General features: G+C 48.4%; 1 protein-coding gene across 10 annotated transcripts in view; it reads right to left on the bottom strand.

The window, feature by feature from the left end:
- LOC139254651 (uncharacterized) overlaps positions 1 to 26,001 on the bottom strand; it is a 228,861-nt gene that overhangs the window by 109,244 nt on the left and 93,616 nt on the right. For 8 of the 10 annotated variants that reach the window (XM_070873776.1, XM_070873775.1, XM_070873774.1 and 5 more), the window contains 4 exons: positions 14,833 to 14,987; positions 8,217 to 8,499; positions 6,582 to 6,736; positions 81 to 363 (listed from right to left, as the gene is read on the bottom strand). In XM_070873776.1, coding sequence (XP_070729877.1) covers positions 81 to 363; positions 6,582 to 6,736; positions 8,217 to 8,499; positions 14,833 to 14,987 — 876 coding nt within the window. The remainder of the gene's footprint in view (positions 1 to 80; positions 364 to 6,581; positions 6,737 to 8,216; positions 8,500 to 14,832; positions 14,988 to 26,001) is intronic. The other 2 variants (XM_070873782.1, XM_070873780.1) reach the window with 2 other exon arrangements.

The raw sequence follows: 26,001 nt of genomic DNA, 5'->3' as shown, positions 1-26,001 counted from the left end.
GTCACGATTAAACTTCCTGAACAAACATACAACACAAATGTACAGCTTTAAAAGTGCAGCGCTTGCTGCTGTATAGTTACAGTGGGTTGCAATTTCCGTTATTCTCCAGCGAGCTCCCGATGTGAATCTCCGCTCCTGACAACCGTTCCGAGCAGCAGTCGGCTCTGTTAGTGATGTTTACTGTAGATACACGGTACGTGTCCTCTAAATCCACTCTCCACCACGGGTCATTCTGTATGGGGGTGTGCGTGCACGAATTCCCAGCCCACTGCGTGTCTGCATTGCCGTCAATGGCTCGAGAGGCACATGCTGAGTGAGATGTGTCAGATTGGGTCGCAGTCCCCTTCAGTGCCACATTGTCCTCTGTGGAAAAACATAATGACATCAGAACATAAGAATTAGGAGCAGGAGTAGGCCATTCGGCCCCTTGAGCCTGGTCCACTATTCAATAAGATCATGGCTGATCTTCTGACCTCAACTCCACCTTCCCGCACTATACAGATATCCCTTGATCCCCGATAGTCCCAAAATCTATCTGTCACAGCCTTGAATATACTCAACAACTGAGCATCCACAGCCCTGCAGGGCAGTGAATTCTAAAGAGTCACAACTCTCTGAGTGAACTAATTCCTTCTCATCTCAATCTTAAATGACCGACCCCTTATCCTATAGACTCTGCAGCCAGGGGAAACAGCCTCTCAGCATCTACCCTGTCAATACCCCTCAGAATCTTGTATGTTTCAATGAGATCACCTCTCGTTCTTCTAATCTCCAGAGTATAGGCCCAATCTACTCAATCACTCCTCGTAGGACGAACCTCTCATCTCAGGTAACAAGGAGGTGAACCTCCATTGCGTTGCCTCCAAGGCTTGTATGTCCTATCACTGATAAGGAAAGCAGGGGGGTGAAATTGCCCTGCGCCCTAATTGGGGGCGGTAACCAGCTGGGGCCGGAACTTTCTGTGCCTGCCACGGAAGTCCCGCCATCGCCACTGAGGGAGCGCTGCACTGCCAGAGGGGCAGCACTGAGAGATCGTTGTGCTGTCGGAGGGGCAGTACTGAGGGAGCGTTGCAGTGTTGGAGGGGCAGTACTGAGGCAGCGATGCACTGAAATAGGGGCAGTACTGATTGAACACTGCACTATCGGAGGGACAGTACTGAGTGAGCACTACGTTGTCAGAGGGGCAGTACTGGGAGAGCATTGCACTTATGCAGGGTCAGTACTGAGGGAGTGCTGCACTGTCGGAGAAGCAGTACTGGGGGAGCGCTGCACTGTCAGAGGGACAATACTGAGGAACCACTAAACAGTCGGAGGGGCAGTACTGAGGGAGTGCTGCACTGTCGGAGTGGCGGTACTGAGGGAGCGCAGTACTTTCAGAGGGGCCATACTGGGAGAGCGCTGCAATGCTGAGGGGCAGTACTGGGGGAGCACTGCACTGTCAAGGGGCAGTACATAAGAACATAAGAAATAGGAACAGGAGTAGGCCATACGGCAACTCGAGCATGCTCCACCATTCAATAAGATCATGGCTGAGGCTGATCTGATCATCGACTCAGCCTCTCTTCACTGCCCGCTCCCCATAAACCCTTATCCCCTTACCGTTTAAGAAATTGCCTATTCCTGTCTTCAATTTATTCAATGTCCCAGCTTCCTCGGCTCTCTGAGACAGCGAATTCCACAAATTTACAACCCTCTTAAGAGAAGAAATTTCTCCTCATCTCAATTTTAAATGGGCGGCCCCTTATTCTTAGACCATGCCCACTCATTCTAGTCTCCGCTCTGTGTGGAAACATCCTCTCTGCATCCACCTTGTCAAGCCCCCTCATAATAAGAACATCATAAGAAAATAAGGATTCGGAACAGGAGGAGGCCATCTCGCCCCTCGAGCCTGCTCCGCCATTCAACAAGATCATGGCTGATCTGGCTGTGGACTCAGCTCCACTTACCCGCCTGCTCTCCGTAACCCTTAATTCACTTATTGGTTAAAATTATATCTATCTGTGACTTGAATACATTCAATGAGCTTGCCTCAACTGCTTCCTTGGGCAGAGAATTCCACAGATTCACAACCCTCTGGGAGAAGAAATTCCTTCTCAACTCGGTTTTAAATTGGCTCCCCCTTATTTTGAGGTTGTGCCCCCTAGTTCTAGTCTCCCCGACCAGTGGAAACAACCTCTCTGCCTCTATCTTGTCTATCCCTTTCATTCTTTTAAATGTTTCTATGAGATCCCCCCTCATCCTTCTGAACGCCAACGAGTAAAGACCCAGTCTACTCAATCTATCATCATAAGGTAACCCCGTCATCTCCGGAATCAGCCTCGTGAATCGTCTCTGTACCTCCAAAGCTAGTATATCCTTCCTTAAGTAAGGTGACCAAAACTGCACGCAGTACTCCAGGTGCGGCCTCACCAATACCCTGTACAGTTGCAGCAGGACCTCCCTGCTTTTGTACTCCATCCCTCTCGCAATGAAGGCCAACATTCCATTCACCTTCCTGATTACCTGCTGCACCTGCAAACTAACTTTTTGGGATTCATGCACAAGGACCCCCAGGTCCCTCTGCACCGCAGCACGTTGTAATTTCTCCCCGTTCAAATAATATTCCCTTTTCTGTTTTTTTTTCCCAAGGTGGATGACCTCACACGTTCCGACATTGTATTCCATCTGCCAAACCTTAGCCCATTCGCTTAACCTATCCAAATCTCTTTGCAGCCTTTCTGTGTCCTCTCTACAACCCGCTTTCCCAATAATCTTATACGTTTCGATAAGATCACCTCTCATTCTTCTGAATTCCAATGAGTAGAGGCCCAACCTACTCAACCTTTCCTCATAAGTTAACCCCATGATCCCCGGAATCAATGTTGTGAATCTTTTCTGAACTGCCTCCAAAGCAAGTGTATCCTTTCGTTAATATGGAAACCAAAACTGCATGCAGTATTCCAGGTGTGACCTCACCTATACCCTGTATAGCTGTAGCAAGTCTTCCTTGCTTTTATACTCCATCCCCTTTGCAATAAAGGCCAAGATACCATTGGCCTTCCTCATCACTTGCTGTACCTGCATACTATCCTTTTGTGCTTCATGCACGATTACCCCCAGGTCCCGCTGTACTGTGGCACTTTGCAAACTTTCTCCATTTAAATAATAACTTGCTCTTTGATTTTTCTCTGTCAAATTGCATGATCTCACACTTTCCAACATTATATTCCAGCTGCCAAATGTTTGCCCATTCACTTAGTCTGTCTATTTCCTTTTGCAGATTTTTTGTGTCCTCCTCACACATTGCTTTTCCTTCCATCTTTGTATCGTCAGCAAACTTGGCTACGTTGCATTCAGTCCCTTCTTCCAAGTCGCTAATATAGATTATAAATAGTTGGGGGCCCAGCATTGATCCCTGCGGCACCCCACTAGTTACTGGTTGCCAACCAGAGAATGAACCATTTATCCCTACGCTCTGTTTTTTAGCCAATCCTCCATCCATGCTAATATATTACCGCCAACCCCATGAACTTTTATCTTGTGCAGTAACCTTTTATGTGGCACCTTGACAAATGCTTTCTGCAAGTCCAAATACGCCACATCCACTGGTTCCCCTTTATCCACCCTGTTCATTACACCCTCAAAGAATTCTAGCAAATGTGTCAAACATGACTTCCTATTCAAAAATCCATGCTGACTCTGCCTGACCGAATTTTGCTTTTCCAAATGTCCTGTTACTGCTTCTTCAAGAATGGACTGCAACATTTTACCAACCACAGATGTTAGGCTAACTGGTCTATAGTTTCCTGCTTTTTGTTTGCCTCCTTTTTTAAATAGGGGCGTTGCATTTGCAGTTTTGCAATCTGCTGGGACCTCCCCAGAATCCAGGACATTTTGGTAAATTACAACCAATGCAGCCACAATCCCTGCCGCTACTACTCTTCAGACCCTAGGATGCAAGCCATCAGGTCCAGGGGATTTATCTGCCTTTAGTCCCATTATCTTACTGAGTACCACCTCCTTGGTGATTGTGATTGTGTTAAATTCCTCCCCGCCTATAGCCCCTTGGCAATCCACTGTCGGAATATTGTTAGTGTCCTCTACCGTAAAGACTGATACAAAATATTTGTTCAGAATTTGAGCCAGCTCCATGTTCCCCATTACAATTCCCCAGTCTAGTCCTCGAAGGGACCAAATTTACTTTAGCCACTCTTTTCCTTTTTATATACCTATAGAAACTATTGCTATCTCTTTTTATATTTCGTGCTGGTTTATTTTCATAGTCTATCTTCCCTTTCTTAATCATTTTTTTAGTCATTCTTTGCTGGCTTTTAAGAGCTACCCAATTTTCTGTCCTCCCACTAGCTTTGGCCACTTTGTATGCCCTTGTTTTTAATTGGATACCGTCCTTTATTTATTTATTTATTTAGTTAGCCACGGATGGCTATCTTTTCTCTGACACCTTTTTCGCTTCACTGGAATATATTTTTCTTGAGAGTTGTGAAACATCTCCTTAAATGTACACCACTGTTCATCAACCGTCCTACACTTTAATCTATTTTCCCAGTCCACTTTACCCAACTTTGTCCTCATATCTTTATAGTCTCCTTTACTTAAACTCAGTACGCTGGTTAGGGATCAAACTTTCTCACCCTCCATCTGAATTTGAAATTCAATCATGCTATGATCACTCATTCCAAGGGGTTCCTTCATTAATCCTGTCTCATTACACAGGACCAGATCTAAGATAGCCTGCCCCTTGGTTGGTTCCGTTACATTCTGCTCAAGGAACCCATGCCTTATGCACTCTATGTACTCCTCCTCAAGGCTACCCTGACCAATTTAATTTGTCCAATCAATATGGAGGTTAAAATCACCCATGATTATAGCTGTTCCCTTTTTACAAGCTCCCACTATTTCCAGGTTTATACTCCGACCAACAGAGTTGCTACTATTAGGGGGCCTATAGAATACGCCCACCAGTGACTTTTTCCTCTTATTATTCCTTATCTCCATCCAAACTGTTTCAACATACTGATGATTTGAGCCAATATCGTTTCTCACTATTGCAGCAATTCCATCCTTTATCAATGGAGCTACCCCACCTCCTTTTCCTTTCTGTCTGTCCTTCTGGATTGTCAAATACCTCTGAATATTTAAATCCCAGTCCTGGACACTTTGCAACCACATCTCTGTCATGGCTATCAGATCATACCCATTTTTCTCAATTTGTGCTGTTACCTCATCTGTTTTGTTGCAAATGCCACGTGCATTTAGACAAAGTGCCTTTCAATTGTTTTTTTTACCCTTTTTTCCTGCTTGCTTCCTCTCTCCTTCAAACTCACTTTCTTTATTTTTGCTTTCTAATTCCAGCTTTATTCCCCTCCCTACTGAATCTAGTTTCAGGTTCCCATCCCGCTACCAAGCCAGTTTAAACTCTCCCCAACAGCACTAGCAAATCCCCCGGCGTGGATATTGCTTCCCGGCTCTGTTGAGGTGCAACCCGTCCGGCTTGTACAGGTCCCACCTCCCCCAGAAGCATTCCCAATACCTCAGCAAACTAAAGCCCTCCCACCTGCACCATCTCTCCAGCCATGTATTCTTCTGCTCTGTACTCCTATTTCTGTACTCACTAGCTTATGGCACTGGGAGTAATCCGGACATTACCACCTTTGAGGTTCTGCTTTTTAATCTCTCTCCTAGCTCCCTAAACTCTGCCTGCAGAATGTCATCCCTCTTTCTACTTATGTCATTGATATCGATGTGGACCACGATCTCTGGCTGTTCACCCTCTCCCCTCAGAATGCCCTGCAGCCTCTCAGTGACATCGTTGACTCTGGCACCAGGGAGGCAACATACCATCCTAGAGTTATGTCTGCGGCCGCAGAAACGCCTGTCTGCTCCCCTGACTATGGAATCCCCTACCACTATAGCTCTTCCATTCTTTTTCCTCCCCAGCTGTGCAGCTCAGCTACCCGTGAGTACTGAGGGAGCGCTGCACTGTCGAGGGGCAGTACTGGGGGAGCACTGCACTGTCAGAGGGTCAGTACTGTGGCAGTACGGAGGGAGCGCTGCACTGTCGACGGGCAGTACTCGGGGGGCAATGCACGTTGAAGGGTCAGTACTGAGTGAGCACTGCACGCTCGGAGGATTAGTACTGAGGGAACGCCGCACTGTCGGAAGGGCAGTATTGAGTGAGCACTGCACTATCGGAGGGGCAGTACTGAAGGGGCGCTGCACTCTTAGAGGGGCGGTACTGAATACCTGCTCTCTCAGGTGGACGTAAATGATCCAACAGTCACTATTCGAAGAGGAGCAGGAAAGTTCTCACTGGTGTCCTGCCCAAGATTTATCTCCGAACCAACATCACTAAGACAGATAATCTCGTCATGATCACTTTGCTGTTTGTGGGATCTTTCAGCACGCAAATGGGCTGCTGTATTTCCTACCTTACAACAGAGGCTACTCTTTGAAAGTACTTCATTGGCTGTGAAGCACTTTGGGAGGCCTAAGATTGTGAAAGGAGCTATAGAAGTGCAAGTCTCTCTTTTTATACTTGGATGCAATTTGTCTAAATCCTACAGATTTTTAAGCATTTTTACCATATCGCCTCTCCTTCGACCCATAGACCTCAACCTCACAAAGGGTCAGGAATTTTCCACTTCCTGGGATGACGATATTCACATATTGACCCATCATTCTTTTGCAGTCAAAAGAGAATGTTTTTATATCTAAACTAGAGCCGATTGTTCCACATCTGAAAGAGAATAAATTAAGCACTGTTAGTCACCAAATGCACCGGCTTTGCGGATTGTGAAGAAATCCATTCTCGGGTGTGGCCGTTGCTGGCAAGGCCGTCATTTATTGCCCGTCCCGAGTTGCCCTGAGAAGGGGTGGTGGGCCTTCTTGAACCGCTGCAGTGCAGTTTGACACAAACTGAAGGTCTCGCTGGGCCGCTTCAGGGGGTAGTTGTAGTCAACCATGTTGGTGTGGGACTGGAGTCACATGTAGGCCCAGACCGGGTAAGGACGGCAGGCTTCCTTCCCTGAAGGACATTAGTGACCCAGTTGGGTTTTTATCCCAATCAGACATTAAATGGTCACTTTTATTGATCCCAGCTTTTTATATCAATTTCAATTCAGATTCTCAAACTGCCACGGAGGGATTTGAACTCACGGTCTCTGGATTATTAGTCCAGGCCTCTGGTCTCAAAGGACTCCTGGTAACAAACCCTCTGGTGCAAATAAAGGGAGCTTGGGGCAAAGTATATCAATAAAGTGGGCAGCACATTTTAGGAAGGATTTTAAAATTCACATCCTCGTGTTCAGATCCCTCCATGGCCTCGCCCCTCCCTATCTCTGTAACCTCATCCACTCCTACAACCCTCTGAGATCTCTGCGATTCTCCAATTCTCACCTCTTGAGCATCCCCCGAATTTAATCCCTTCACCATCGGCAGTGTGTGCTCAGCTGCCTGGGCCCTAAACTCTGGGACCTCCTCCTTCAACCTCTCCGTCTTTCGACCTCTCTCTCCTCCGTTAAATGTTCCTTGAAACCTCCCATCTGTCCTATTATCTCCTAATGTGGCTCGGTGTCAAATTTTGTTTGATAATCGTTCCTGTGAAGTGCTTTGGGATGTTTTACTGTTAAAGGTGCTATATAAATGCAAGTTGTTGTGGCCAGAGTCAGGGTCTGATGGGAGTTTACAATACAGATTCCAACTGAATGTTGTGACCCATTTTTTGAGTTTCATGGATCGCTCGCTGTAAGAAAGGAGGGAGAGAGAAAACGGGAAACTACAGACCAGTTAACCTGACCTCAGAAGTAGGGAAAATGCTCGAATCTATTATTATCAGAATAAGTGGTCGGCCATTTTGGACCGAGATGAGGAGAAATTCTTAACTGAGAGGGCTGCGAATCTTTGGAATTCTCTACCCCAGAGGGTTGTGGAAGCTCAGTTGTTGATTCAAGATACAGATCGATAGAGTTTTGGATATTAAGGGAATCAAGGGATTTGTGGATAGTGCAGGAAAATGGAGTTGAGGTAGAAGATCAGCCATGGAGCCGAATAGTCTACTCCTGATCCTATTTCTTATGTTCTTATGTAATAATAACACAGCAGTCTACTGAAACTGGATATATACTCTTCAATACATCAGGCACAATTAAACTTCATGAACAAACATACGACACAAATGTACAGCTTTAAAAGTGCAGCGCTTGCTGCTGTATAGTTACAGTGGGTTGGAATTTCCGTTATTCTCCAGCGAGCTCCCGATGCGAATCTCTGCTCCTGACAGCCGTTCCGAGCAGCAGTCGGCTCTGTTAGTGATAATTACTGCAGACACGTGGTACTTGTCCTTTAAATCCACTCTCCACCACGGGTCATTCTGTATGGGGGTGTGCGTGCACGATTTCCCGCCCCACTGCGTGTCTGCCTTGCCGTCAATGGCTCGAGCGGCACCTGCTGAGTGAGATGTGTCAGATTGGGTGGCAGTCCCCTTCAGTGCCACATTGTCCTCTGTGGAAAAACATAATGACATAAGAACATAAGAATTAGGAGTAGGCCATTCGGCCCCTCGAGCTTGCTCCACCATTCAATAAGATCATCATATCATAGAAATTTACAGCACGGAAGGTGGACATTTCGGCTCATCATGTCCATGCCGGCCAACCAAAAGCTATCCAGCCGAATCCCACTTTGCAACTCTTGGTCCGTAGCCCTGTAGGTTATGGCACTTTAAATGCACATTCAAGTACCTTTTAAGTTTGGTGAGGCTTTCTGTCTCTACCACACTTTCAGGCAGTGAGTTCCAGATCCTCACCACTCTTTGGGTGAAGACATTTCCTCTAATATCTCCTCTATACCTCCCCCCATAACTTTAAATCTATGCCCCCTGGTTGTTAACCCCTCTGCCAAGGGAAACAGGTCCTTCCTATTTGCTCTATCCAGGCTCTTCATAATTTTATACACCTCAATCAGGTCTCCCCTCAGCCTCCTCTGTTCCCAAGAAAACAGACCCAGTATCTCCAATCTTTTCTCATAGCCAGAATTCTCCAGTCCACGCAACATTCTTGTAAATCTCCTCTGCACCCTTTCCAGTGCAATCACGTTCTTCCTGTAATGTGGTGACCAGAACTGCACACAGTACTCCAGCTGTGGCTTAACCAGTGTTTTATACTGTTCAAGCATAGCGTCCCTGCTCCAGTATTCCATGCCTTGACTAATAAAGGCAAGTATTCCATATGCCTTCTTAACTATCTTATCTACCTGGCCTGCTACCTTCAGGGATCTGTGGACCTGCACTCCAAGGTCCCTTTGTTCCTCTACACTTTTCAGTGTCTACCATTTAATGTGTATTCCCTTGCTTTGTTAGCCCTCCCCAAGTGCATTAACTCACACTTATCCGGATTGAATTCCATTTGCAACTGTTCTGCCACCTGACCAGTACATTGACATCTTCCTGCAGTCCACAGCTTTCTTCTTCAATATCAACCACACAGCCTATTTTACTGTCATATGCAAACTTCTTAATCATACCCCCAACACTCAAGTCCAAGTCACTGATATATACCACAAAAAGCAAGGGACCCAACACTGAGCCCTGTGGAACCCCAATGGATACAGCCTTCCAGTCACAAAAACACCCATCACATTACCCTTTGCTTCCTGCCTCTGAGCCCATTTTGGATCCAACTTGCCACTTTGCCCTGGATCCCATGGGCTTTTACTTTCATGACCAGTCTGTCATGTGGAACCTTATCAAAAGCTTTGTTAAAATCCATATACACTACATCATGGGCACTGCCCTCATCGACCCTCCTGGTTACCTCTTCCAAAAATTCAATGAACTTAGTCAGACATGACCTTCCCTTAACAAATCATTGCTGACTGTCCTTGATTAATCCAGCACCCCCCTGGGAGGGTACATCCTCACATATATATGGAGTCGCCTGACACCTCCCCTGCAATCTCTCTCCATGCATTATGTACTGGCAGCCTGACAGGTCTCCCCATGTCAGGAAACAGTATTCTTCTTCTGTCCTCCACAATAATAAGAACATAAGAATTAGGACCAGGAGTAGGCCATCTAGCCCCTCGAGCCTGCTCCGCCATTCAATAAGATCATGGCTGATCTGGCTGTGGACTCAGCTCCACTTACCTACCCGCTCCCCGTAACCCTTAATTGCCTTATTGGTTAAAAATCTATCTATCTGTGACTTGAATACATTCAATGAGCTAGCCTCAACTGCTTCCTTGGGCAGAGAATTCCACAGATTCACAACCCTCTGGGAGAAGAAATTCCTTCTCAACTCGGTTTTAAATTGGCTCCCCGGTATTTTGAGGCTGTGCCCCCTCGTTCTAGTCTCCCCGACCAGTGGAAACAACCTCTCTGCCTCTATCTTGTCTATCCCTTTCATTATTTTAAATGTTTCTTTCAGATCACCCCTCATCCTTCTGAACTCCAACGAGTAAAGACCCAGTCTACTCAATCTATCATCATAAGGTAACCCCCTCATCTCCGGAATCAGCCGAGTGAATTGGCTCTGTACTCCCTCCAAAGCCAGTATATCCTTCCTTAAATAAGGTGACCAAAACTGCACGCAGTACTCCAGGTGCGGCCTATACAGTTGCAGCAGGACCTCCCTGCTTTTGTACTCCATCCCTCTCGCAATGAAGGCCAACATTCCATTCGCCTTCCTGATTACCTGCTGCACCTGCAAACTAACTTTTTGGGATTCATGCACAAGGAGTTGACGGGACTGGCTCTGCAAGGGCCGGGCGTGGGGGTCGTCCTCTCGGCTTACGCCGATGACGTGCTCCTCGCGGTAGAGGATCCCGCTGACCTGCGGAGGATGCGTGAGTGCCAGGAGATTTACTCGGCCGCGTCCTCCGCCAGGATCAACTGGGAGAAATGTTCCGGACTCCTGGTGGGTCAGTGGCGGGTGGACTCCCTGCCGGAGGAGCTCAGGCCTTTTGCCTGGAGCACGACCCATCTCCTCTATCTGGGAGTCTACCTTAGCCCCGACGAGGGAGCCTGGCCGGCGAACTGGCAGGAGCTGGAGGCCAAGGTCGCCGCTCGCCTAGGGCGCTGGACAGGACTGCTCCGAGTGCTGTCCTACAGAAGTCGAGCGCTAGTCATAAACCAGCTGGTGGCCGCAATGTTGTGGTACCGGCTGGTCACTTTGACCCCTCCCCCTGCGTTTGTCGCCAAGATACAGAAGAAGCTGGTGGACTTCTTCTGGAACAACAGGAAGCACTGGGTCTCTGCCGCGGTCTTGAGTCTCCCGCTTGAGGAGGGCGGTCAGTCGTTGGTGTGCGTCAGCGCCCAGCTCGCGACTTTCCGTCTTTAGACCCTGCAGAGATACCTTTACGTCGAACCCCCTCCTAGGTGGTGCACTCTGGCGACGTATTTCTTCCGCCAGCAGCGCGACCTCAATTATGACACGCAGCTCCTGTTTGCGAACTTGGGGGGTGTCAGGACCGCCCTCCGGGAGCTGCCTGTCTTTTACAAGGAACTCATCAGGGTCTGGAACAAAGTCTCCACCAAGCGCAGCTCTCCGCCGGCTGGAGTGGTGGCCGTCCTGCAGGAGCCGCTGCTCGGGAATCCGTACCTCCACGACCGAGGTTTTATGTGGCGGTCGGAAGAGAGGGCTGTGGCTGGTGAGGTGACCAGGGTCAGGGACCTGCTCGATGGCGGAGGAGCGGGCTGGATGGCGCCAGACACGCTGGCGCGGCGCCTAAATTCTGCCAACGTCCGCCACGCGGCCGATGCCATCGAGTCGCTAAAAACAGCTCTGGGCCCTGACTCTGTTAGGTGCATCGAGGAGGCTCAAGCACGTGGGGAGATCCCGTCCGAACTGACCCCCGTCCGGACGGAATTCCTCATCGGCGCCAAACCCCGGAACCTCCCTCGGGGGCCGGCGCCTCACAACTTGAGCCGCCTCGGGGAAATCCCCTCTGTGCCTTTCAGTTCCGCGCGGAGGGGTTTCCTGTACGGGCTGCTCCTGCACACTCTCAACTTTGCCATTCTCGCCGGCCGTCCGGACACGCCATGGCGTACCATCTTGCCGTCCGGAGGAGGCGGGGGTCCCCGATGGAGGGCATTCTACGCAGGGGTCCTCCCACTATTCATCGGGGACTTGGCCTGGAGGGTGGTGCACGGAGCAGTGCCGTGCAACAAATTTTTAAGCCGGTTCACGTACTCCCAGGCCGCCTGCAATTTCTGCGGTCTGGAAGAGTCCGTGTTCCATGTTTTTATGGAATGCACAAGGTTGCAGCCCCTGTTTTACTATTTGAAGGGGCTGCTCCTGAAATTCTGGCTGCACTTCAGTCCCACTCTCCTGATCTTTGGGCACCCTGTGCGGAGGGGAGCGGGTAGGTCCGAAGGCCTCCTCGTAGGACTGCTCCTGGGCACGGCCAAGGGTGCAATCAGCCGGTCCAGGCAGCGGGCGGTCGAGGAGGTCGTTCAACCTGACTGCCTGCCTCTCTTCCGCTCTTACATCCGGTCCAGGGTGTCCTTGGAGATGGAGCACGCGGTGTCCACCGGTACGCTCGCGGCCTTCCGCGAGAGGTGGGCACCGGAGGGACTGGAGTGCATCATCACGCCCGGCAACCAAATTTTAATTTGATTTTACGTTTTAAAGTTTAATTTGTTTTAATTGCCGGTGCTTTTAGTGTCCCCCTTCCCTTTTATAGGGGGCACTGGGGAAAAATTGTGATTTTCATGCCCAAAAAAAAAACGAAAAAAAGAAAAACACAAAAAAAAAAAGGGGGAAAAAAAAAAGGGCCTTGTTAATGTCTGGTGTGTCACCCAGGTCGGGTGGCATGGTTTAATGTTTTTTGTTTTTGCAGGTAGACTCTAAAAGAGTTTCATGCACAAGGACCCCCAGGTCCCTCTGCACCTCAGCATGTTGTAATTTCTCCCCATTCAAATAATATTCCCTTTTACTGTTTTTTTTCCCAAGGTGGATGACCTCACACTTTCCGACATTGTATTCCATCTGCCAAACCTTAGCCCATTCGCTTAACCTATCTAAATCTCTTTGCAGCCTTTCTGTGTCCTCTACACAACCCGCTTTCCCACTAATCTTTGTGTCATCTGCAAATTTTTTTGCACTACACTCTGTCACCTCTTCCAGGTCATCTATATATATTGTAAACAATTGTGGTCCCAGCACCGATCCCTGTGGCACACCACTAACCACCGATTTCCAACCCGAAAAGGACCCATTTATCCCGACTCTCTGCTTTCTGTTCGCCAGCCAATTCTCTATCCATGCTAATATATTTCCTCTGATTCCGCGTCCCTCTATCTTCTGCAGTAACCTTTTGTGTGATACCTTATCGAATGCCTTTTGGAAATCTAAATACACCACATCCATCGGTACACCTCTATCCACCATGCTCATTATATCCTCAAAGAATTCCAGTAAATTAGTTAAACATGATTTCCCCTTCATGAATCCATGCTGCGTTTGCTTGTCCATCAGTGTCTCCAGCTCATATCAGTGAACCTGTTGGCTCTCCTTGCACCTCTTACACCAGCCATCCTTCCAACTCCTTTCCCCCTCAGGACCTTGCTGTAAACCCTGGTCTTTAAAAAGGCCAGGGAGCAGCTGGCTCATTAGAAACCTTTACCTGCAAGCTGAATTTCTCAGTGGTGATAACGCTAAAATTATGACAGCCACACCGCTGAAAAATCCACTTTGGAAGGGTTCATTAGAGCTGAAACCTATTTGTTCACTTTTGGAGCTGAATATGAGGTGGCTCAGCCACGAAAATTTTTTTACACTAATGGCCACAAAAACATGGGGTGGGGGGGAGCACCAGCTTTCCAGCAGTACTGAATTTCGGGCCCCATGTCTTTCTAAATGAAGATTTATCCTGTCCCTCAGGAATTTTTCCAATAATTTTCCCACCACTGAGATTAGGCTGACTGGCCTGTAATTACTCTGTCAATCACATTCTCCCTTTTTAAACAAAGGTACAACATTGGCAGTCCTCCAGTCCTCTGGCACCGCACCTGTAGCCAGAGAGGACTGGAAAATGATGGTCAGAGCCTCTGCTATTTCCTCTTTTGCTTCACATAACAGCCTGGGATACATTTCATCTTGGCCTGGGGATTTATGCACTTTCAAAGCTGCTAAGCGCCTTAAAACCTCCTCTCTCACTAATATTTCACACTCCTCCTCCCTCATCACAAAGTCTGCATCACCCCTCTCTTTTGTCAAAACAGATGCAAATTATTCGTTAAGATTCAAACCCACATCTTCTGTCTCCACTGACAGATTTCTTTTATGGTCTCTAATAGGTCCCACTCTTTCTTTAGTTATCCTCTTGCTCTTAATGTATTTACAAAACATCTTTGGGTTTTCCTTGATTTTATTTGCCAAAATGTTTTTCATGCTCTTTCTGTGCTTTCCTAATTTCCTTTATAATTTCACCCCTGCATTTTCTACACTCCAGAGATTCGACAATGTTGAGTTCTTGGTATCTGTCATAAGTTCCCCTTTTTTTCATTATCTTTACCTCTATGTCCCTTGACATCCAGGGGGTTCTAGATTTGTTCGCCCCTGTTGTGTCCTTACACTCTACTGTAAATCAACACGATGCACATACTGGAGACAAGGTCACTCTGCGACCTGAACCTTTATTCACAGGTTCGTGGGATCTTGCAGCGCACAAATGGGCTACTGTATTTCCTACGTTACAACAGAGACTACCCTTTGAAAGTACTTCATTGGTTGTGAAGCACTTTAGGAGGTCCTGAGGTTGTGAAAGACGCTTTGGAAATTCAAGTCTCTCTTTTTATACTTTGATGCAATTTGTCCAAATCTTACAGATTTTTACCATATACCCTCTCCTTCGACCCACGGACCTCAACCTCACAAAGGGTCAGTAATTTTCCACTTCCTGGGATGAAGATATTCACAAATTGACCCTCCATTCTTTTGCAGTCAAAAGACAATGTTTTTATATCTAAGCTCGGGTTGATCGTTTCACATCTGAAAGAGAATAAATTAAGCACTATTAGTCAAATGCTACATGTTATGTATTTAACCCCTTGTAACCTGCATCACACCTGACCACCAGAGAGCCTACCTATTGGAGTCCCAAGGGATCCCAGCTTCCCTTGGGAGCACAGTATATAAGCAGGCCACCCACAAGATACCTGCTGGAACCTTAATAAAGGAGCTAAGGTCACACTTACTCATTACACACAGTACTCAGTCTGACCATTTATTATGTGTAACAATTGGCGACAAGGTAACAAACAACCGCGCGAAAATGCAAAGAACAGTCGGCATCCTGGAGAAGTTCTCAGAGGGGGACGATTGGGAGGCCTTCGTGCAGTGACTCGACCAATATTTTGTGGCCAACGAGCTGGAAGGCAATGAGAACGCGACCAAACGAAGGGCGATCCTCCTAACTGTCTATGGGGCAACAACCGATGGCCTCATGAAGAAAACCAACAGAGAAATCCTACGAAGAACTGTGTACGCTGGTCCGGGAGCACCTAAATCCTAAGGAAAGCATTTTGATGGAGAGATATTGGTTCTACACGTGTCAACGATCGGAGGGCCAGGAAGTGGCAAACTATGTCGCCGAACTAAGGCACCTTTCAGGACATTATGAGTTTGAGGGATTCCTGGAACAAATGCTCAGAGACTTTTTTGTACTTGTCATCGGACATGAGCCAATCCTTCGCAAACTGTTGACTGTAGAAACTCTGAATCTGAGTAAAGCTAGAACTATAGCCCAGGCATTTATGTCCACCAGCGACACCAAGCAGATTTCGCAGAAAAAGAAGTTTCAGCCAGTACTGTGCATAAAGTAATCTCGATTTTGAGCAGAAAGTACAGGGCAGAACGTACACGACGGCTGCTGTGGACCGACATCAACTGACCCAGAGTCCGCCTTCATCTGTTAATGCGAGGCAGCTAACACCCTGTTGGCACTGCGGAAGTGATCATTGGCCCCATCAATGCCGCTTCATGCACTATGCGTGCAATGGTTGCAGAACAATGGGACACCTCCAACGAATGTGCAGGCGAGCTGCAAACCCTGCAAACCACTACGTTGCAGAGGAAAATCGATCCACAGTGGATCAGACAGAATTGGAAATTTGTACGGAGCAGGCAGAGGTGTACGGGGTATACATGTTCATGACAGAATGCCCAACAATAATGTTGAAAGTTGAACTGAACAGTATTCCAGTGTCTATCGAGCTGGACACAGGAGTAAATCAGTCCATAATGAATAAAAGGGCCTTCGACAGGCTGTGGGGAAAGAAGGCACACAGGCCCAAGCTCAGCCCCATTCACACCAAACTAAGGACTTGCACAAAGAAACTAATCTCTATAATTGGCAGTGCTGAAGTCAAAATCTCCTATGGAGCAGTACATGAACTTCCACTGTGGATTGTGCCAGGGGATGGTCCGGCCCCACGTTGTTTGGCAGAAGCTGGCTGGGGAAAGTCCGTTGGAACTGGGATGACATCCGAGTGCTCTCGTCCGTCGACGACACCGCATGTACCCAGGTTCTAAGCAAATTCCCTTTGTTATTCGAGCCAGGCATTGGAAGCTTCTCAGGGGCGAAAGTGGGCGGAAGATACATTTGGTTCCCGGTACGTGACCCATCCACCACAAGACTCGGGCGGTACCGTACATGATGCGTGAAAAAGTGGAAATCGAGCTGGACAATCTGCAACGTGAAACATAGAAAATAGGTGCAGGAGTAGGCCATTCGGCCTTTCGAGCCTGCACCACTATTCAATAAGATCATGGCTGATCATTCCCTCAGTACCCCTTTCCAGCTTTCTCTCCATACCCCTTGATCCACTTAGCCGTAAGGGCCATATCTCCCTCTTGATTATATCCAATGAACTGGCATCAACAACTCTCTGCGGCAGGGAATTCCACAGGTTAACAACTCTCTGAGGTAAGAAGTTTCTCCTCATCTGAGTCCTAAATGGCCTACCCCTTATCCGAAGACTCTGTCCCCTGGTTCTGGACTTCCCCAACAACGGGAACATTCTTCCCGCATCTAACCTGTCCAATACTGTCAGAATCCTATATGTTTCTATGAGATCCCCTCTCATCCTTCTAAACTCCAGTGAATAAAGCCCCAGTTGATCCAGTCTCTCCTCATATGACAGTCCAGCCATCACTGGAATTAGTCTGGTGAACCTTCGCTGCACTCCCTCAATAGCAAAAACGTCCTTCCTCAGATTAGGAGACCAAAACTGAACACAACATTCCAGGTGGGGCCTCACTAAGGCCCTGTACAACTGTAGTAAGACCTCCCTGCTCCTATACTCAAATCCCCTAGCTATGAAGGCCAACATGCCATTTGTCTTCTTCACCGCCTGCTGTACCTGCATGCCAACCTTCAATGACTGATGAACCATGACACCCAGGTCTCGTTGCATCTCCCCTTTTCCTAATCTGCCGCCATTCAGATAATATTCTGCCTTCATGTTTTTGCCCCCAAAATGGATAACCTCACATTTATCCACATTATACTGCATCTGCCATGCATTTGTCCACTCACCTAACCTGTCCAAGTCACCCTGCAGCCTCTTAGCATCCTCCTCACAGCTTACACCGCCACCCAGTTTAGTGTCATCTGCAACCTTGGAGATATTACACTCAATTCCTTCATCCAAATTGTTAATGCATATTGTAAAGAGCTGGGGTCACCAGCACTGAGCCCTGCGGTACTCCACTAGTCACTGCCTGCCATTCTGAAAAGGACCCGTTTATCCTGACTCTCTGCTTCCTGTCTGCCAACCAGTTCTCTATCCACGTCAGTACATTACCCCCAATATCATGCGCTTTGACTTTGCACACCAATCTCTTGTGCGGGACTTTGTCAAAAGCCTTTTGAAAGTCCAAATACACCACATCCACTGGTTCTCCCTTGTCCACTCTGCTAGTTACATCCTCAAAAAATTCCAGAAGATTCGTCAAGCATGATTTCCCTTTCATAAATCCATGCTGACTTGGACCAATCCTGTCACTGCTTTCCAAATACACTGCTATTTCATCCTTAATGATTGATTCCAACATTTTCCCCACTACTGATGTCAGGCTAACCGGTCTATAATTACCCGTTTTCTCTCTTCCTCCATTTTTAAAAAGTGGTGTTACATTAGCTACCCTCCAGTCCATCGGAACTGATCCAGAGTCAATAGAAAATGATCACCAATGCATCCACTATTTCTAGGGCCACTTCCTTAAGTACTCTGGGATGCAGACTATCAGGCCCCGGGGATTTATCAGCCTTCAATCCCATCAATTTCCCGAACACAATTTCCCACCTAATAAGGATATCCTTCAGTTCCTCCTTCTCACTAGACCCACTGTCCCCTAGTACATTCGGAAAGTTATTCGTGTCTTCCTTCATGAAGACAGAACCAAAATATTTGTTTAATTGGTCTGCCATTTCTTTGTTCCCCATCATAAATTCACCTGAATCCGACTGCAAGGGACCTACGTTTGTCTTCACTAATCTTTTTCTCTTCACATATTTATAGAAGCTTTTGCAGTCAGTTTTTATGTTCCTTGCAAGCTTCCTCTTGTACTCTATTTTCCCCCTCTTAATTAAACCCTTAGTCCTCCTCTGTTGAATTCTAAATTTCTCCCAATCCTCAGGCTTGTTACTTTTTCTAGCCAATTTATATGCCTCGTCCTTGGTTTTAACACTATCCTAATTTCTCTTTGTTAGCCACGGTTGAGCCACATTCCCCATTTTATTTTTACTCCAGACAGAGATGTACAATTGCTGAAGTTCATCCATGTGATCTTTAAATGTTTGCCATTGCTTATCCACCGTCAACCCTTTACGTATCCTTTGCCAGTCTATTCTAGCCAATTCACGCCTCATACAGTCGAAGTTACCTTTCCTGAAGTTCAGGACCCTAGTCTCTGAATTAAATGTGTCACTCTCCAGCTTAATAAAGAATTCTACCATATTATGGTCACTCTTCCTCAAGGGACCTTGCACAAGATTGCTAATTAGTCCCTTCTCATTACACATCACCCAGTCTCGGCTGGCCAGCTCTCTAGTTGGCTCCTCGACATATTGGTCAAGAAAACCATCCCTAATACACTCCAAGAAATCCTCCTGTCCACCGCATTGCTACCAGTTTGGTTAGCCCAATTAATATGTAGATTAAAGTCGCCCATGATAACTGCTGTACCTTTATTGGACGCATCCCTTATTTCTTGTTTGATGCTGTCCCCAACCTCACCACTACTGTTTGGTGGTCTGTACACAACTCCCACTAGCATCTTCTGCCCTTTGGTATTCCGCAACTCCATCCATACCGATTCCACATCATCCAGGCTAATGTCTTACAATTCCTTACTATTGCATTAATTTCCTCTTTAACCAGCAATGCCACCCCACCTCCTTTTCCTTTCTGTCTATCCTTCCTAACTGTTGAATAGCCCTGGATGTTGAGTTCCGAGGCTTGGTCACCCTGGAGCCATGTCTCCGTGATGCCAATTACATCATATCCGTTAACTGCTGACTGCGCAGTTAATTCGTCCACCTTATTCCGAATACTCCTCGCATTGAGGCACAGAGCCTTCAGGCTTGTCTTTTTAACACACTTTGCCCCTTTAGAATTTTACTGTAATGTGGCCCTTTTTGTTTTTTGCCTTGGGCTTCTCTGCCCTTCACTTTTACTATTCTCCTTTCTATCTTTTGCTTCTGCCTCCATTTGATTTCCCTTTGACTCCCTGCATAGGTTCCCATCCCTCTGCCATGTTTGCTTAACTCCTTCTCAACAGCACTTGTAAACACTCCCCCAAGGACATTGGTTCCGGTCCTGCCCAGGTGCTGACCGTCCGGTTAGTACTGGTCCCACCTCCACCAGAACCGGTTCCAATGTCCCAGGAATTTGAATCCCTCCCTTTTGCACCACTCCTCAAGCCACGTATTCATCTGAGCTATGCTGCAATTCTTACTCTGACTAGTACGTGGCACTGGTAGCAATCCTGAGATTACTACTTTTGAGGTCCTACTTTTTAATTTAGCTCCTAGCTCCCTAAATTCATCTCGTAGGACCTCATCCAGTTTTCTACCTATATCGTTGGTACCTATGTGCACCACGACAACTGGCTGTTCACCCTCCCTTTTCAGAATGTCCTGCACCCGCTCCAAGACATCCTTGACCTTTGCTCCAGGGAGGCAACATACCATCCTGGAGTCTCGGTTGCAGCTGCAGAAATGCCTATCTATTCCCCTTACAATCGAATCCCCTATCACTATAGCTCTCCCACTCTTTTTCCTGCCCTCCTGTGCAGCAGAGGCAGCCACAGTGCCATGAACTTGGCTTGGCTGCTGCTGCCCTCCCCGATGAGTCATCCCCCTCAACAGTACCCGAAGCAGTGTATCTGTTTTGCAGGGGGATGACCGCAGGGGACCCCTGCAATACCTTCCTTGCACTGCCCTTCCTGTTGGTCACCCATTTACTATCTGGCTGTGTACCCTTTACCTGCGGTGAGACCAACTCGCTTAACGTGCTATTCACGTCATTCTCAGCATCATGGATGCTCCAGAGTGAATCCACCCGCAGCTCCAGTGCCGCAATGCGGTCCGTCAGGAGCAGGAGGCGGATACACTTCCCGCACACGTAGTCGTAAGGGACACCGGAAGCGTCACTGACTTCCCACATAGTACAGGAGGAGTATAACACGTGTCCGAGCTCTCCTGCCATGTCTTAACCCTTAGATTAACTTATATTGGCAACAAGGCTAAATGTTACTTCCTGATATAGAAAAGAAAAAGAAAAAATACTCACCAATCACCAGCCAATCACTTACCTCCTTGGCTTTGACGTCACCTTTCCATTTCTTTCTACTTCTTTTTGCCTCCCTGCTGCAGCTGCACTGGCTGGTCTCCTCTACGACGCTCGAACTCCCGAGCCTCCAGACTGCTGGGCCTTTTGTAGGCCGCCTCGATCTCCCCGCTCTGCCTCCTCGACAACGCTCGAACTCCCGAGCCTCCCGACTGCTGGGCCTTTTGTAGGCCGCCTCGATCTCCCCGCTCCGCCTCCTCGACAACGCTCGAACTCCCGAGCCTCCCGACTGCTGGGCCTTTTGTAGGTTACCTCGATCTCCCCGCTCCGCCTCCTCGACAATGCTCGAACTCCCGAGCCTCCCGACTCCTGGGCCTTTTGTAGGCTACCTCGATCTCCCCGCTCCGCCTCCTCGACAACGCTCGAACTCCCGAGCCTCCCGACTGCTGGGCCTTTTGTAGGCCGCCTCGATCTCCCCGCTCCGCCTTCTCGACAACGCTCGAATTCCCGAGCCTCCCGACTCCTGGGCCTTTTGTAGGCCGCCTCGATCTCCCCGCTCCGCCTCCTCGACAACGCTCGAATTCCCGAGCCTCCCGACTCCTGGGCCTTTTGTAGGCTGCCTCGATCTCCCCGCTCCGCCTCCTCGACAACGCTCGAATTCCCGAGCCTCCCGACTCCTGGATCTTTTGAAGCATCATCGTGCCGGTGGAATTCAACGACTGGGCCAGTCCGCTTGTTCCGGTACTCAAGGAGGACGGTACGGTTAGAATTTGCGGGAACTATAAAGTAACGATTCACTGTTTTTCGCTGCAGGACCAGTACCCACTACCCAAATCAGACGACCTACTCGTGACCCTGGCTGGAGGGAAGACGTTGACCAAGGTCTTCGAAAGGCCTCACCTGCATCAACACGCACAAAAGGTCTCTTTATCTACAACCGGTGCCAGTTCGGGATTCGGTCGGCCGCAGCGATCTTCCAGTGGAACATGGAGAGCCTGCTAAAGTCGGTTCCTTGCACAGTGGTCTTCCAGGACGATATATTGGTTACAGGTCAGGACACCATGGAGCACTTCAAGAATCTGGAGGAGGTTCTTAGTTGGCTGGTTCGTGTGGGGCTCAGGTTGAAATGCTCAAAGTGTGTTTTCCTGGCACAGGACGTCGAATTCTTTGGAAGGAGAATCGCAGAAGACGGCATCAGATCCATCGACGCCAAGATGGAGGCCATCAAGAACGCGCACCACCCACAGAACGTGAGGGAGCTGTGGTCGTTTCTGGGACTCCTTAGCTACTTCGGTAATTTCCTACCTGGGTTAAGCATCTTGCTAGAACCCCTACATGCGCTACTGTGCAAGGGAGATGACTGGGTATGGGGGAATTCACGAGAGGCTGCCTTTAAGAAAGCCAGAAATTTATTGTGTTCCAACAAACTGCTTGACCTGTATTACCCATGTAAACGATTAGTGTTAGCTTGCGATGCGTCGTCATACGGGGTCGGGTGTGTGTATTACAACAGGCTAATGAATCGGGAATTTTGCAACCAGTTGCGTATGCATCCAAGAGTTTGTCCAAGGCCGAAAGGGCCGACAGCAGGGTTGAAAAAGAGGCTCTAGTGTGCGTTTACGGGGTGAAAAAAATGCACCAGTACTTATTTGGCCTCAAGTTCGAGCTTGAAACTGACCACAAGCCGCTCATATCGCTATTCTCGGAGAGCAAAGGGATTAATACCAATGCCTCTGCCTGCATCCAAAGATGGGTGCTCACGCTGTCGGCATACAACTGTGTAATCCGCCACAGACCGGGTCCAGAAAACTGCGCAGATGCTGTCAGTCGGCTACCATTACCCACCACCGGGGTGGAAATGGCCCAGCCAGCGGACTTACTCACGGTCATGGAGGCATTTGAGAATGAGAAATCCCCCGTTACGGCCCGCCAGATCAGGACCTGGACTAGCCAGTATCCGTTACTGTCCCTGGTTAAAAAAAACTGTGTCCTCCATGGGAGCTGGTCCAGTGTCCCAGTGGAGATGCAGAAGCGATTAAGTCATTCCATAGACGCAAAGATGAGCTGTCCCTGCAGGTGGACTGTCTTTTGTGGGGCAATCGTGTAGTCTTGCCCAAGAAAGGCAGAGACACATCCATTTGCGAACTGCACAGTATCCACCCAGGCATCGTGATAATGAAAGCCATAGCCAGATCCCACGTGTGGTGGCCTGGCATCGAGTCAGATTTAGAGTCATGTGTGCGCCCGTGCAACACTTGCTCTCAGTTGAGCAATGCATCCAGAGAGGCACCGCTAAGTTTGTGGTCCTGGCCATCCAAACCATGGTCGAGGATCCATGTAGATGATGCAGACCCATTCCAAGGCAAAATGATTTTGGTTGTCGTGGATGCTTACTCAAAGTGGATTGAATGTGCAATAATGTCTGTAAGCACAACCATGGCCACCATTGAAAGTCTACGAGCTATGTTTGCCATGCACGGCCTGCCTGATGTCCTAGTCAGCGACAATGGGCCGTGCTTCACCAGTGCTGAATTCAAAGAATTCATGACCTGCAACGGGATCAACCATGTCACATCTGCACCGTACAAACCCACATCCAACGGCCAGGCAGAACGGGCAGTTCAGACCATCAAACAAAGCTTGAAATGCTGGCCGGAAGGCTCCCTGCAGACCCGGTTGTCCCGAGTACTGCTCAGCTACCGCACCAGACCCCACTCACTCACCGGGATTCCCCCAGCTGAGCTGCTCATGAAAAGGGCGCTTATAACAAGGCTCTCTCTGGTCCACCCTGATCTACGTGATCACGTGGCAGACAAGCGGCATCAACAATGTGTGTACCATGACCGCACAAATTTGTCACACGATATTGAGAGATCCTGTGTTTGTGCTCAGTTATGGATATGGTCCCAAATAGCTCGCTGGCAGTTCACAGCCAAATAGGGGAGCAGGGTATTTCAGGTCAAACTGACCAATGGACAAACACACAGAAAACACTTGCAACAAATCAAATTGCGGTTCACCAACAGCTACAAGCAATCTGAAGAGGACACCACCAACTTTGACCTTCCAATACACACACACAATTGGCAACTGACATAATCCCCAGCAGCCCAGCAAGGCCAGCTGCCCAACGAAGAACTGACCAACCCACCTGTTGTGTATCTGTAAAGCATGCACTCCCATGTTCCGCCACCAAGGAGCGCATCCGCTGGAGTCCCAAGAGATCCCAGCATCCCTTGGGCGCACTGAATATAAGCCAGCCCCTAAGGTCTGTTCCTGGCTCTGGAGTATCTTAATAAAGACTGAGGTCGCTGTTACTTTAACCTTCCTGTGTGCAGTCTCATCTGTGTTAGAACACAATAACTGACGATGAGTATACGAATCCAACGCAATGATGCAGCAAACAGTGGGCATCCTGGAGAAGTTCTCGGAGGGTGAGGACTGGGAAGCCTATGTCGAACAGCTAGACCAGTACTTTGTAGCCAATGAGCTGGATGGAGAAGGAAGCGCTGCAAAAAGGAGAGCGGTCCTCCTCACGGTCTGCGGGGCACCGACCTACAGCCTCATGAAGAATCTTCTGACTCCGGTGAAACCCACAGATAAGTCGTATGAGGAGCTGTATACACTGGTTCGGGAGCATCTTAACCCGAGGGAGAGCGTGCTGATGGCGAGGTATCGGTTCTACACGTGCCAGCGATCTGAAGGTCAGGAAGTGGCGAGCTATGTCGCCGAGCTAAGGCGACTTGCGGGATAATGTGAGTTTGATGGCTACCTGGAGCAAATGCTCACAGACTTTTTTGTACTGGGCATTGGCCATGAGACCATCCTATGAAAACTTTTGACTGTTAGACACCAACCCTCAGTAAAGCCATTGCAACAGCAGAGGCATTTATGTCGACCAGTGATAACACCAAACAAATGTCTCAGCACACAAGTGCTAGCAATGTTCATAAATTAATTGGAACTGTGTTTGCGAGCAGAAATGTACAGGGCAGAACCCACGAGTCTGCAACTGCCAGCAGGCCTCAGGTGACCCAGATGACTCAGAGTCCGCAACAAAGGATGAATGCAAGGCAATTCACACCTTCCATTCAGCCTATTCATGTCGCTTCAAAGGGCATGTTTGCAAGAGCTGTGGAACCAGTGGGACACCTCCAACAAGCTTGCAGATGACCTGCAAGCTCTGCAAAACCTGCTAACCACCACGTGACAGAGGAAGATCGGCCCATAGTGGAACAAAGCAATTTCGAGCCTCAGAGAGAGCAGGCAGATGCTGAAGTACACGGGGTGCACATATTTTTGACAAAATGTCCAACTATAATGCTAAATGTAAAATTGAATAGCTTACCCGTAGCCATGGAACTGGACACTGGCGCTAGCCAATCCATCATGAGTAAAAAGATGCTTGAGAGACTGTGGTGCAACAAGGCACTCAGACCAGCCCTGAGCCCCATCCACACGAAACTGAGAACGTACACCAAAGAGTTCATCACTATCCTGGGCAGCACCATGATCAAGGTCACCTGCGAGGGCAATGTGCTCGAACTGCCACTCTGGATTATCCCGGGCGATGGCCCCACACTGCTTGGAAGGAGCTGGTTGGGCAAAATCCGCTGGAACTGGGATGACATCCGAGTGCTATCACATGTCGACGAGGCCTCATGTACCCAGGTTATTAACAAATTTCTTTCCCTTTTTGAACCAGGCATTGGAAACTTTTCCGGGGCGAAGGTGCGGATCCACTTGGTCCCAGAGGCACGACCCATTCACCACAAGGCGCGAGCGGTACCTCACATGATGAAGGAGAGAGTGGAAATCGAGCTGGACAGGCTGCAACGCGAGGGCATCATCTCCCCAGTGGAATTCAGCGAGTGGGCCAGCCCGATTGTTCCAGTACTCAAAAGTGGTGGCACGGTCAGGATTTGCGGCGATTATAAAGTAACTATTAATCGTTTCTCGCTACAGGACCAATACCCACTGCCTAAGGCAGACGACCTATTTGCGACGCTGGCAGGAGCAAGACGTTCACCAAGCTCAACCTGACTTCGGCCTACATGACGCAGGAGCGGGAGGAGTCTTCGAAGGGCCTCATCTGCATCAACATGCACAAGGGACTGTTAATCTACAACAGATGCCCGTTTGGAATTCGGCCGGCTGCAGCGATCTTCCAGAGAAACATGGAGAGCCTACTCAAGTCGGTACCACACAAG

The sequence above is a fragment of the Pristiophorus japonicus genome, unplaced genomic scaffold, assembly GCF_044704955.1.
Source record: "Pristiophorus japonicus isolate sPriJap1 unplaced genomic scaffold, sPriJap1.hap1 HAP1_SCAFFOLD_567, whole genome shotgun sequence".
Taxonomy (NCBI): Eukaryota; Metazoa; Chordata; class Chondrichthyes; family Pristiophoridae; genus Pristiophorus; species Pristiophorus japonicus.
The sequence above is the reverse complement of the archived record's forward strand: the minus strand, read 5'-3'. Positions and strand labels throughout refer to the sequence as shown.